Below are 14237 nucleotides of genomic sequence, written 5' to 3'. Positions count from 1 at the left end.
GCAATGTCTATCAGATTGCATCTTCAGTGCAGATTGAAGCAAATTTTTATACGAATCAGACTCACAACAGATAACCTCTGCATCTAGTCATAGCTCTATCGTGAGTATTTCTCTCTATCAAAAGGGTATGAACTATATGAGGAAAGGCAAGATTTACAGAATTAAATGTTTACAGTGCACTGCATGGGATGAGTGTCTCTGCATCTCAGCTCCTTAAAGAAAGAGTTCTATGTATTCTAAGTACAATTTCTTTAAAGAACGATATCTTGAATTTTTATTATTGTAAGAAAAGAATTCACAAGGACGAAAGGAATGCTGCATTTTTTTTTTAAAACCAGGAAGGAGAATTTTGATATTGGTAGAGCAAACATAGGGAGAGGAGTTTTTTTACAGAGATTTTGCATGTCATCGCGCATTGATAATAAAGCGAGGTTGGAAAGGAAAGTTAGAATGCTGTAGAAACAAGTATGTTATTCCTAAACAAAAATGATTTCTCTTGTTTAGAGTGATCCTTGAAGACAGAGCCCGAGGGGGCATAGGCTTATCGTGATGTGATCATCGTGCACATATTATTGATATTCGTGGCCCAATCCTGTAGGCCTCGCATGTGTCAGATTTACTCTGACATCAGTATACACACAACATCAGCAAAACTTAAAACGTGTAGCATCAAGTGGGCTTTCAAGTATCAAGCCTGTTAACGCAATTCAAAGCAATCATCTGTTGCAAGAGGCTGTGATGGATTTATGCTTTTTTCCAGTGCCCTTGAGCATCTTTCTTTACAACCATTCTACCCCTTTCTTTTAGATGAAGAAAAACACAACTATATTGTTTTATACTTATGGAACTTGTTATAAAGATTCTGTTTACCAGGTCCTCACCAAAATTGAATATCAGTGTTCAGTAAAGGGCTCTACAATTAAATATAAATTTAGAATAAGATAGTATATACAGTGGGGTTCAGATAACTGTTACTTGGGGCCTAAATTTCCATAGGAAAAGTTGCTGATAGAATGGAAGTTTGAGAAACTCTAAAAGAAAAGTAAGAATGTTTTTGTTTTCCCGGAAAGAAGAACCTGGGGTAGAGGTAGGACTTAGAACTACAGGTTTCCAATACAGGAAAAAGAAAAGTAGAAAACATGATTCAGAGAGAATATAAGAAAAAAAGATAACGTGAGAAGAGAAAGTTCTCAGAATTGAAGTTTTGATAAATGGATAGCAAATAATCTCACTGAGTACTACTTCTTGCTTCAAGATTTACCTGAAAAATGTATTTAAATAACTTTAAAAGTGTGGGTTCAGTAAATGTTGTCTATTGTTATCACCAAAATTATGTTTAACCTCATCGCCATGCCTATGATGTTTATGTTGTTTTCTTCATTTTCAATTACTTATGAACCAAGCTGGTATTATCATTAGACATAGTCCATGTTAAATATATTCGTGACTTCAATATTTCAAAGCAATTTTATAGACTTTTATTGTTTCATATGATCTTCTTTAAGATACTGGGGGACTGGGGGAACTATTATTTTGTCATTATTTTTACAGATGAGAAAATTCTCAGGGTGCTAAGTAACTTGGCTAATAAGGTCGTGGAGGTAAAGGAGAGAAGGAGGATTTTAACTTGGGTTTTCTGGCCACACTCACGCTTTTTCCCTCAAACCTATCTGACACCAGAATTTTTGGAGTCTTTTTTCATTGTCCAAACAGAGGGGAGAGGAGTTCTTTGTATCTTGATTCATCAAAGCCAGCTGTGATATGCACATGATTAGATTAGACAATGTGGGCTAGATGGTATAGTGTGAACTGTATTCTTAATTTCAGGATGAGACATTATGATAATATTCAGAATTATTATTTTACTACGTATCAGGCTTTTATTAGCTTATTTAATGATCATCAAGTACTAGCTCATATATATATATATACATATATATATACATATATATATACATATATATATACATATATATATATATACATATATATATACATAGGTAAGCACAAGTATAGCTTATCAAATCCTCAAGTATTATTATCTTCACTTAATTGTTGGGTAACAAAGTGCAGAAAGATTAGTTAACCAACCCAAATCATACAACTAGATAGTGGCAGAGCTGGAAGTTGATGCCGGCTCAACCTAACTTCAGCACTAACCTATAAATGTTGTCAACTCAGGGGAAAATGCCCTAGAAATGTACCAGAGACCTTGCCCACTATATTTTACTAGGGTATGTGTCACGAATTCTCAAATGCAGTTGGGTTTGAGGGTGAGGTTGGGGCTAGAGGTTCACATCAGAATTTTGAAGGTTTTTTTTAAATAAACTTTTTATTTAGAATAGTTTTACAGAAAAGTTACAAAGAGAGTTCCAGTATATCCCCCCCTGACACACACACACACACACACACACACACACACACACAGTCTGCCTTACTATTAACATCTTAGTGTGATGTATTTGTCATAACTGTGGGTGTTATTTTGAAAAAGCTCATTCAATATTATAAAATAATTGTGTATTTGAAAAATTAAAAGTGTCTATAATTTAGACAGCAGTAGTAAAGTTTAACAAAATCCTCTCAGGAGGTAAAAATTCTACTTCATGTTAGAAATTTCTAACTGACGGAGGAGAGAGAGGTATCTCCCACAAAGCGTACACCAGAAATCAGGTAGTGAGATTTTTATACGTAACATAAGGAGACATTGGTTAAAAAGTGAAAAATACTAATTTGGATGTTTGTCAGATTTTCAGCTCAGCACGAAACCAAAGAGGGCTAGATAATGTAATGAATGCCAGCAACAGGAGTTGAAAGGATTGAAAGGGAAATTTAATAAGAATTCAAATTATTGTACTTAGGTCTAAAAATCAACTGCGTAAGAATAGAACGAGGAGATGTGTGGCTCAGCAGAAGAGGGTGGTTCTCAACCTTCGTTGCTCACTGGAACCATCGCAGGAGCTTTTAAAAGTACTCAAACCTGGTCCCACCCCCGGAGGTTCTGATTTCATTGGTCTGGGGTGCAGGCTGATGGCGTTACAAGCTTCCAAGTTGACTCTAACGTGAAACCAAGGTTCAAAACCACTGATTTAAAGGTTTTAGTTAATGCAGTGGTTCTGATGCTATCGGCCGGTTATGGAACTTTTTTTTTTTTTTTTAACCACCTCGGTGATTGTAATGATCAGTCAGAGCTGATCATCTATAGGATATCAGAAAGCTTAACACCAGTCCGTGGAGCTATTACTTCAAAAATCTGTTGCTCATCTGCTTCCAACAAAATATTAATAGAAGTGTGGTATCTAGGGCAGAGAAAGTAGTTCCTCTCCACTTTTCCAACTGAAATAGCACACCCAGCTCTGCCACATTTTAAGAGGCATATTGACTAATTGAATTAAAGACTAGAGGCCATATCATCTCTGATGGACAGTTAATAAATGACATGATCGTTGTCTTTAAATATTTTTAAAGGGCTGTTATGTGGAAGAGAGACTTCAAGTTTTTTGCCTTTGTGTTTTCTAAAGGGTAGAAATTTAAGGGAGGAAAATTCAGCTCAGTACGAAAAATAACTTGCTACTAAAATGGACTTTCTGAATGCCATCATTGGAGTTAGCCAATCAAAAATTGAACAGTATCTTCACTAGGATCCTGGAGAGCATTCCTGTGTATGTGTACCTTCTGACTTAACACCTAGACTGTAGTGTCTGTGAAGGCCAAATCCATATTCTCTGTTCGCGTTGTCCACCAACAGCAGTGGCCCAGTGCCCTGAGGAGAGAAATTCCTTAATAGTACATTTATTGACTCTATAAACGTTGAATTTACACTTGTGTATTTTAGCAGTAAACCAAAAGCCATGCCTGCAGCGCAGAGTGAAAGAAGGCATTCGTACCAGTTCAGATTTGTTTTTAACTTTACTTAAAATACACAATTGTTGAGCCAAAAAGTAGTTATTTGGCTTCAAATTGTCCGATGACGACAGTGCCTTATTTACCTTCTCCCCTGTCTTGAAGGTGGTTCTGTAAAAACTCGCACGCACATCTGGAGGCTCACTCTTTTTCCTCACCCTCACCCTTCTAGCACACACTACCTCCAGAGCCCCCTTTCCCTTTCCTGTCCACCTTCCCTTTTCAGACCATCGGCGTGTTCAGCCCCAGTCGACTGCAGCAGGGCCTGGGCTGCTCATTTCACTGCAGCCACTGCCGCTATCCACTGATCACCGTGGCTAATCAGATGGTGTGACAGTCTGCACCAATCATTAAGATGACCCAAATTAACAGTCTGGCCATGTCACAGTACATTCATTCCACATATCCAGACATGGCCTAAGTGTGAGGCAGAAACTTGGATGTGCTTATTTGTAGTTGCATCGTAACATGCATTATTGATTGTCATAAACGGCTTCAGCTCTTTAAATCTGCAAATGAGAATCATCTGTCAATTAGTACAGCCAGAATTGAGCTATGAGGGCAGAAGAGAAAGTGTATATATTCCTTTTTCTACCAGCATTTCCTTTTCTTTGCCATATTCCTTCCCCGTCGCATTCTCCCCAGCTTTTTGCTTGGAAGGGATACTTAATCACAATATTTTTATGTCCTGCAAAGGGAAACAAATCTCCCTACCAAGTGAAGAAGACAGGGCAGGCTTTGAATTGTAAGTCCATTGTGGGAATTCTGTAATCCAGTTCCCTGGTGATACTAGTCAGTAAAGTTCAGTTCTTAATAAAACACAGGCAGCCTTGTCTTAATCACAATTGCAATTGTTGGCACCTTGCAGTGCCTGGTGTAAATTACCCCCCAAATATTTGCATTCTCGATAGCCATTTTTCTACAATGCGTTTAGTAAGTAGAGGGTCCTATTACCTGCTAAATGTAAGTATAAATTAACAACCCATTATGCACAAGTTTTATAAAACATTTACGGATAGAGATCATGTTTAATTAAAATTAACTTGCATATGAAAGCCAAGTGCACCAGTCATCACAATGACCTTTTATTACCTGCAGTCCCTTGTTTTGGCTGGGATGATTGACAGCTTGCTGTTTGGCTACCATGTTGAATTTCAGCTGACAAGACTTTTCATTTTAACTCAATTTGCCCGCCTATCACAAGCTGGTGGCAGGCCAGACCCAAGTCACCCAGCTTTGCCTCAGCAGCTTGCTTTAGTTCTCATTAGTACGCATTTATTCAGTGGAAATTGGAAGACAAATGCTTGAAGGCATGTGAACTAAGTATAGCAAATTAGGTTTAAAGACTGAATATTTATAAGTGTATGGAAAGTTTTTTTTTTTTTTTTTTTTTAATTCTAGAGCGAATTGAGCACTGAGTGCTAGCTTTGGTATAAAAGAAATGAAGATAGAAGGGGGAAAGAAGCTTCTAAGAATAACAATACTATCAGGTTTTTCTTTCCATTTTGGAAATAGGTAAAATCTCTCTGACATCACCTTATCAAACCAACCTGGCCTCTCTTTCGTGGAGCGCTTGCTTTGCACAATGAAGTTTAGCACCTCGAGTGTGAGAAGGGGGGAAAAAAATGAGGGTCATGTTCATCTGTTGCTTGGCTATCCCTTGGTATGTTTTCAATTGCCTTGTTTGTTCGGCACTAGCACAGAAACAGATGTTGCTCCGCCGTGCAGGATAATTTACTGTGCAGCATGGAAGGCCTCCCCGGGCCCAGCTGGTCTGTCAGTGGCACTGGCTGGTGTCTGCTCAACTATGACAACTACAAGTAGAGGCTACGCAATTTTTTTTTTTTTATTGTGCAGTTGTCATTCGTCTGAACGTATATATAGCCCTGCCTGCATTCTTCCTGGGGCTGGCGGCAAGGCTGTGGCTTTTGTGTCTGTACGACGTTGTAGCGCAGAGCCACGGAGGCTCCCCTCTCCTTTGTGGATAATAATGCCACTCCTTACTTTTGTCCTCCGATGATTCTCAGCACGATCGCTGCGATCCAGAGCCGGCCTCGTCTCGCGCACATAACCGGTACTGGAAGGTAAAACAGATTTGTCATTTATGACCTGACCGCTGAGCCACACTTTGTGCTCCATTATTGTGATTAACTCCTGCATAAGATATGCTTTTGCCCAATTGTCATTTGTGATACTGCAGTGGGCGCAAGCTGCCACCCTAACCGCGAGCGCGTCAGCCAATGGGATGTGACCGTGTTATTCGGATGCCTGCCCTGTCACAGTGGCCGCCCCACGATTCTTTTGCTTTTGTATTTCTTCTTCCCACACCCCTCCTGGACCTGGTGGGGGCACAGCACTGCTGCATATGTCAGCTACCATTTCACACCACAAGCTAAAATGATGTTACGCTGCTGTTGATCCGGCATGAGCCGGCAGCGGTACATGGGAAGCTGACCCTTGCTTTTCACCATAGAAATGTTGGTCGCTGGTGTCCTGCCCGCTGAAATCCGTCGTGTCAGGTGCCTTGTGGCTATCTGCAGTAGAGTCCATGTTCCAAAACCAAAGTTCTTTTCTGGCCCTGTCACCAACAAACCGATTTGACTCTGCCTGATTATAATAACGAAGGCAGTCCAGAAGAATATGCACAGCCTCACTGTACGTCATATCGAATCACCACACTGGCCACACAGAGCTGACCGCAGCCTCATTTCTTTAGACAAATGCACGCTTAGGGAAAAACCTCCTGGGAGAAGGTCCCCAAAGCTACTTGATAGCCCTATGCAAGCTGTGCATAGATTTCAATTTTGGGGAAATAGCATTTATTTTTAATTTTTGGCTGATGCAAGCCCTCACTGACCTGCCCGCCACCCTAATCGAATTATTGGTTATTCTACATTTCAGACCTTTGCCGAACACTAAGAAACTGGCCTCTGTGTGTGTGTGTGTGTGTGTGTGTGTGTGTGTGTGTGAGAGAGAGAGAGAGAGAGAGAGAGAGAGAGATTCTAAATTGCAAGCCATAAATACAACCATTTGTTACCATGTGAAGGGGGAAAGAACGCTCAATTTGGAGCTCTTTTTCACATTGCTGATTAGAGAGAATCAAGCTTTTTATTCTAAGACCCATTCACGCTGGTGAAAACATAGTCAGTTTTGATTATGAAGGCAAAGATGCAGACCTAGACAGGAGCTACATGCTGATATGCATGCTATCAGAATGATTTATGCAAATTATGCATATTATTCCCAAAGGAATTCCTCCTCAAACTGCCAGGATAAATTGCCGGAAATTAGCCATAAAATCTGTCGTGCTAGGAGCAAAAGGTGAAGGCCACTGGGAAAGCAAGGACATTCAGCTTCTGGAAGCTTCCAGGTTATGATGGTGGCTGTTATTTTCCCTGGATGCCGGGGGAAATATGGTTTTCTTCTGATTCCTATTAAAGTATCTTCCCTTTGAAATTTTTCCAGCAAATGCTGACTCACATTTTATTTACAACTAGCATAAAAGAAATTAAGTGTTAAGCTATCTCAGAATGCACTACTACAATTACTTTACTATTAACTGCCTAAGCGGTTAGTAAATGCCTAAGCCTGTCTTTGAAGGCGTCACTGTTCCGAAGGTTGGTGAAATAACCCACCAGTGGTGCACTTTAACAGGGATACGGTTTTAATTTCCAGTGTGTATGCCCCAACACAGACTTCCTCTCTTGCAGATCATTCTTTCCTACGAAATTCCTAATTAATGACTTTCTGCCCCAGTACAGCGCTGTGGCCTCCTGCCTGTGAAATGCTCCAAGCTTTGGGGGCTGGGCCACAGCTGTCTCATCCCTCCCCTCCTCACTCTCCCATTGGCTCCTTCCTGGTGCTCAATGGATCTGATTGGGAAAGGATTTCCCTGTCAATCGCAGCTATTGTTTATGCGCCTTAATGGCAAATTGAGAGCACTTTTCAGGAGCAGTCACGTTTTAATAAAATGTTGCTTGCTTGTTTCTTTCAGAAAGCACCATTCTTGAGGTTTTGCGACTATGCTCCTTTTCTGGCATCTTTCGCGTCGTTCAAGAGGACTTGACACTACACTTAGAGAGCCAGGACTGCTGTCTGCGAAAGGGAGACTTTATAGGCATCTTTCCTCCTGTCTTACATTATGACCCGGAAATCTTTGAAGCTCCGGAGGTAAATAAACACTAAGCCGGTATTGCTCCCTCTTAGATACTGCACGCACGTTCCTTTCCCTCGTGATCTCTCTTTCTCTTGCCATCTTGTTCCAGAAAGAATTTGAGAGAGCTTAATGACTATTGTTTTTCCTTCCAATGGGAACATTTTCCTGTTTACTGAAAGGTTTCCTTAAGGATCTCTCTTTCAAAGGTTTCGCGATCTATAAAGAGAAATACAGCGATGAGACTAAACTCTAGTTTCCTCAAATGATATGAATGTTGATACCTTGATGGACACTTTATTCACTTTAGGCCTCAATTAAGTTTTGCTTGGCAGAGAATTATTAAAAACCATGGAGGGCTAGCTATTGACAGGTGGCTTAGAGAATAAATAATGACTCTTCTGCTAAGTGTTTCCAGAGTGGGGTTGACTGTCCCAGAGTCAGATACCGTCCTTGCCAGAGTTAAACTCATCTACTTTTTCACCTCTTACTAAAGGTATGTGCCCCTTCTTGATCAATTAGGATGGCATTATGAACTTGAGATTGTAAAGCTGCTACTCACAGGTAAAGCTCTGAGGGTAATTGTGTCATCTCCTTGTATTTTTTTCTGAAGCTGGAGTTAATGAATATCAAAGACTGGAAATTAATCCACCTTGGCTCTTCCCTTAATACCACTTCAGAGGTTCACCACCTGCATACAAATTGAGCACAGTCATCTTCTGCCTGTGCTTCTCAGGAAGTCACGTTGTTGCTGCAGTGGTTTTTGTACATAAAATGCCATTTTTCAAACGGAAACTTCGGTGCTCTTTTTGAGCAGTTTAGAGCTGAACCACTTTTTTTTTTTTTTTTTTTTTTTTTTTTTTGCGGTACGTGGACCTCTCACTGCTGTGGCCTCTCCCGTTTCGGAGCACAGGCTCCGGACGCGCAGGCCCAGCGGCCATGGCTCACGGGCCCAGTCGCTCCGCGGCACGTGGGATCCTCCCGGACCAGGGCACGAACCCGTGTCCCCTGCATCGGCAGGCGGACTCTCAACCACTGCGCCACCAGGGAAGCCCGAGCTGAACCACTTTTAAACCCAGTTTCTAAGATGTTTTTCAGCCAGGCTGGATTAAAATCTTGTTGAATTTTGGAAATTAATAAGAAAAGGACAGACTTGAAATACAATGAGATAATTAGCATTTACTTCATCAGCAAAGGCAAACTCTTTTAAGTGAGGGGAGAATGTACATATGGTTTCTGTGTATTTCAGAAGAGGCGCTATGTGAATGATGGTAGCAAATCAGAAGTAGGGTACTGGTGAGTGAATGAACATTTTTGCAAACAACAGCCTTCATCTCCACGTTTGTAAATATCAAAAAAAGAAATTCCACACGTAACTAGGTGGTCAATAAGTAAAGCAAGTAAATAGCTAATATTTGAAAAATATTTTAAAATTTAAAAAATTTCATTTCTATCTACAATTTTCAATTTAATTTCTGCTGAGTATTTTTATTATGTGATTATCCTGCTAGTCATCAAGTTTATTATTCATGTCACAATAGTAAAATCAACATTAAAGTTATCAAAAAATAATAAATGTTGACCAAATCACCACTGTTGTTAAGATCTTAGGGATCCTCCTATTCTCTATCCCCAACCCTGCCGCCATGATGGAAAAGACCATGAGTTAGACTTTTAGGAATTTAACTATCAAAGCTGAACATTTGAAAGTGCGTCGATTTATACTTTTCCTGTGGCATGCTAAGTAGCAATGCCCGAACTTTACACAGTAAATAGTAGTCAGACGGGTTTGCCTCATACTAAATCAGTGGGAAGAACAAAACTGCAGTATTGTGAACTCTGATTGAGCATCATTGGGGCAGCTCTAGCTTGAGTTGATGAGCGTTCTCTATTATTTACTAGACTTAACATTAGCCAACTATACCTGACTAATGTTAAAATCAACTAGCTAATTCTGGCTATGGTATTGTTTCCTTGAAATTAGTTGTGGAATGCTGATAGGTATTGGCACAGAAAAAAAAAAAATGGTATAGTTCAGAACCAATTTTATATGATTTGGCAAGGCCTTATGTAATCATTCATTCTATAAACATTTATTGAGCCCTTACCACTCTCAAGCTTATGGATTGATTCCTTTTGTTCTTAATAACTTAGGATGGCAATAAGTAGATGCTGTAGATGCTTGTGTAACAGATGCCCATCCAAAAACAATCATGCACTAACAGTAAAAAAAAGAGAAGAAAATTCTGGAAAATTCCATCCTTGGCCTTTGTCACGGACAGCACTGTCCCGGGAGCTCATCCAAAGTTCATACTCCTCACTGCCTGACCTCTGTACCCTGCAGATCTTGAATGAGAAGACCAGCCCTTAGATGTAGAAAATAGCCAATAGCTCTTAGGCTAAAACCATGAGGAAGACCAACTCCAGATATAAGTATAGTTATTCTCAGAGGACGTGGAACCTGAGGTGCCTTAGTGGAACATCGGTTCCCCCCAACCCAATGAGGCATGGTTTCAGGATGTTCAAGCCCAAGAGACCCTAGAATATTACATTCTAGAAACAGGTTATATCTCCCTTCACCCATCTCTCTATTGTTGAATGCTCCTCTTGTCCACCGAGAGACTGCAGGTGACTCCACAATAATCCCCCTTAATCACCTCTTCTTTGTCCCTGATTTCCACATCATTCCTCAGAGAATGCTCCCTCTGGGGCCTGGGTGTACCTTTGGTATGGGGCACACCCCACGGTATTTTGCAATTACTTCTTTGCCTGTGCATCCATATATTGTAAGTTCCAGGCGGGGAGAGACCTTGTCCTTACCTTCTCTGAATTCTCAGTGCCTGGCATGGAGGAGAGTACCCATGGAAGGGAATAAATGGGAGGTGCTGAGCTGGATGAATGTTCTGAAAGTGAAAATATACTTCAGGTAAAATGTTAAATCACTACAGCTATCGCACATCCAAATGTGTCCTGGGCCTAATTAGATCCAATAGATGAGGTGGCTTGTCTGTAAATATAGCAATACTGTCGGGGGTGGTAAGAACTCTGGTGAAAGGACAGCCCAGGAGGCATCTAAGGGAGACCATGTGGCTACTTTGGAACCAACCCTCAGTCCTTAACAAGCATGTAGACCTGATGTGACCAAGTCATTTTTATTAGTTTTTTTAAACTTCAGATTTCTGGGTGAAGCTTAGAATTTTTAAATGTTTGGAGAAATTAAGTTTAAAACACAATGTAGGCTAAACAAAAAAACGTTTGGGAACCTAATTGGGCCTGTAAGCTACCAACATGTAAACTGTGTTAAGAATTATTCTTTTCCTGAATATGGGTTCCTTAGCTTATTGTAATGTTAGCCAGTCAGGTGGCACGTGCTGATGTGGAAAAAAAAAAAAAAAATGGCACAGCAAAGTAAAACAGTGAGAGAGAGAGCAAAAGGAAACACCAGTTCCCAATTCTCTTTTTTTCTTTCTGTATCGGTCTAAATGCTACCCAAGAAAATCTAGATGATCTCTTAATTAACTAGGAATGGATACTTTTTAAAAATTTTATGAAGGCTTCTTCAAGTCTGTCAGTTGTCAGCCAGAATTCTAGCCACTGGCTCTCAAGTAATCAGTAAATGGTGATGATTACTTTTCTGCCAAAATGCAGCATCCAAAAATAGAGCTATGGAGAAGACCAGATCTATTGGTTGGTTTTCCTGTGGAGGTGCTGAGGTATAAAGGGCTGGGCCATAGGGAAGAAACAGCCAACATTTAAGATGGTAACACATTACCTTAACCATACAGCCTCCTAAAGTAAGGACACAGGGAAACAACAAAGTACTTACAAAGCCTTTGGCGTACCCCCAACCCCCCACCAAAGCTCTGAAGATGAAAAGTCTTATTTGACCTCATGCAAGTCTACCTAACCTACTTCTCAGAGGTGTAAGGATTATAAAGTGATGAATTTGAAAGCCCTTGAAAAAATTCTAAATCACTATAAAAATTGTTGTATCAACATTCTTTCGATTATTTCCGCTATTATTAGAATATACTAGTCATGACAAATGTGGAAATACTCTCGATAACTTTTTGTCTCTCAAACTCGAATAGAGATTGTGCCATTTACTACACGTCAAGGATACAAACATAAACTGAGCAACCAAACTTCAATGCTGCACATACAGGAAGTGCTAAAAAAAAGCTGTTGAACTGAACTAAACATAAAATTTGGAGGACACAGATTAGGGTGGTACGCAGTGTTGCTCAGTCCCTCATACCCCAAATTCTTCTCTATCCAGGAAATTGTATCGTCTACCCAATCTTTATTTCTAGTGCTAAATATTATACCATTTTCTATTTGTAAACATTTTCTATTTTAATATTCATCTACTCTTCATTCTCTCCATCTTTATTTATTCATTCAATATCTCTGTTTTCTTCAAAAGTTTGAAGATTGCTGTTTTTTTGTTTTTTGTGGTTTTTTTTGCGTTACGCGGGCCTCTCACTGCTGCGGCCTCTCCCGTTGAGGAGCACAGGCTCCGGACGCACAGGCTCAGCGGCCACGGCTCACGGGCCCAGCCGCTCCGTGGCATGTGGGACCTTCCCGGACCGGGGCACGAACCCGCGTCCCCCGCATCGGCAGGCGGACCCTCAACCACTGCGCCACCAGGGAAGCCCGAAGATTGCTTTTAAAATATACTTTATTGCCATGCATTTATTCACTAATTCAACAGACATATATGGAACCTCACTGTGCATAGCACACTGGAGGGGCTTTGAAAATATGGAGAGAAATAAGACAGTGTGACACCTCCCATCTCCTGGGATTTCTTCGCTGTGCCATCTCCTGAGGCTTAGCTTCAGCCTGGCGACAGCATAGCTGCAGGCTTGCAGGCATCATATTCACATATAAGCAGGTCTAGGGGAGGAAGAGTGATGGACCATTTTGTTGTGTTTTTCTTTCTTCACAAGAAGGGTATTTCTCCCAGATGGCCCCACACACTCCTCCCCTGTGGCACCGAGAGATGGGTTCATGCACCCTCTCCTAAATCAGTGAGAGGCCAGAGCAATGTGATTACCACAGTTGGTGCCTCGAGAGATCTCATGCAGAAGAAAGACATTGAGGAACAACCACAGCAATCAGTAGAGGAGCGCTGGGGAATTTCAGTGTCTCATGCTTTTCTCTTAGGATTTCTCTGTTCTTATCCATTGAATAATATTGCATTTAATTGACCCTTTTTAAAAAAAAAAAACATCTTTATTGGAGTATAACTCTTTTACAATAGTGTGTTAGTTTTTCCTTTACAACAAAGTGAATCAGTTACACATATACATATGTTCCCATATCTCTTCCCTCTTGCATCACCCTCTCTCCCACCCCTCTAGGTGGTCACAAAGCACAGAGGTGAACTCCCTGTCCTATGTGGCAGCTTCCCACTAGCTACCTAATTTACATTTGATAGTGTATATATGTCCCTGCCACTCTCTCACTTCGTAATTGACCCTTTTTAATCGTGAAGCACCCAGCTGTTATGGTCACTGCAACATGACAAATCCTGTATTCAAGTTGTTCCAGATCAAAGATCAAAGCATCTTGAGCTTTCTAACTTTTTGTTCTATGTCACTGTGACCCCAGAATTTCTGGGGTGAAACTATTACACCCCTCCTTTTTTTTTCTAAAACCAGACTATATTCTTAGCAGCTGCCACAAGCCCTTCCTAAAATTGGCTCCTGCTCGGGTTCTCCATGTCCTGGCAATGGAAAACGAACTGAGAAGAAATTTTGACTCAAAAAGCTATTTATGCCCATATGCCCTTTGAGCTTAATGGTAGCCACAGAGCAAAAGAAGTTGGCCTTTCCCCTTCTTGTTTCATAATATAAACAACTAAATAGGAATTTCTATGATATTTATTGTGAGAAAATCGAATGGAAGGTGATGGAAAACTAGAGGACTGACATTACTGGTTGGCTAGATGTTTGGGGGAATTGAACGTACACTAACTGAACATGGCAGGGCTGGGGAAGCACTTCAGCATTCCTTGTTGGTCACTGTGGCTTCTCAGCTGCTGCACATTCACGTACACAAAGAAATATAGAAAAGCCATGACAGTTTCTGGTTTATTTATGATATCAGCACACTATGAAGTCATAACCCAAGCTAAGTTTTCCTTTTGCATGTTCTGACTTAAACCATAGGACTG

At 40.6% G+C, this 14237-nt stretch overlaps 1 protein-coding gene across 2 annotated transcripts in view; it reads left to right on the top strand.

The window, feature by feature from the left end:
- CYP7B1 (cytochrome P450 family 7 subfamily B member 1) overlaps positions 1–14237 on the top strand; it is a 177924-nt gene that overhangs the window by 157458 nt on the left and 6229 nt on the right. For both annotated transcript variants that reach the window (XM_059042613.2, XM_067017161.1), the window contains exon 5: positions 7898–8073. In XM_059042613.2, coding sequence (XP_058898596.1) covers positions 7898–8073 — 176 coding nt within the window. The remainder of the gene's footprint in view (positions 1–7897; positions 8074–14237) is intronic.

This window comes from Kogia breviceps, chromosome 17 (assembly GCF_026419965.1).
Source record: "Kogia breviceps isolate mKogBre1 chromosome 17, mKogBre1 haplotype 1, whole genome shotgun sequence".
Lineage (NCBI taxonomy): Eukaryota > Metazoa > Chordata > Mammalia > Artiodactyla > Physeteridae > Kogia > Kogia breviceps.
This window is presented reverse-complemented; position numbering and strand designations above follow the sequence as displayed.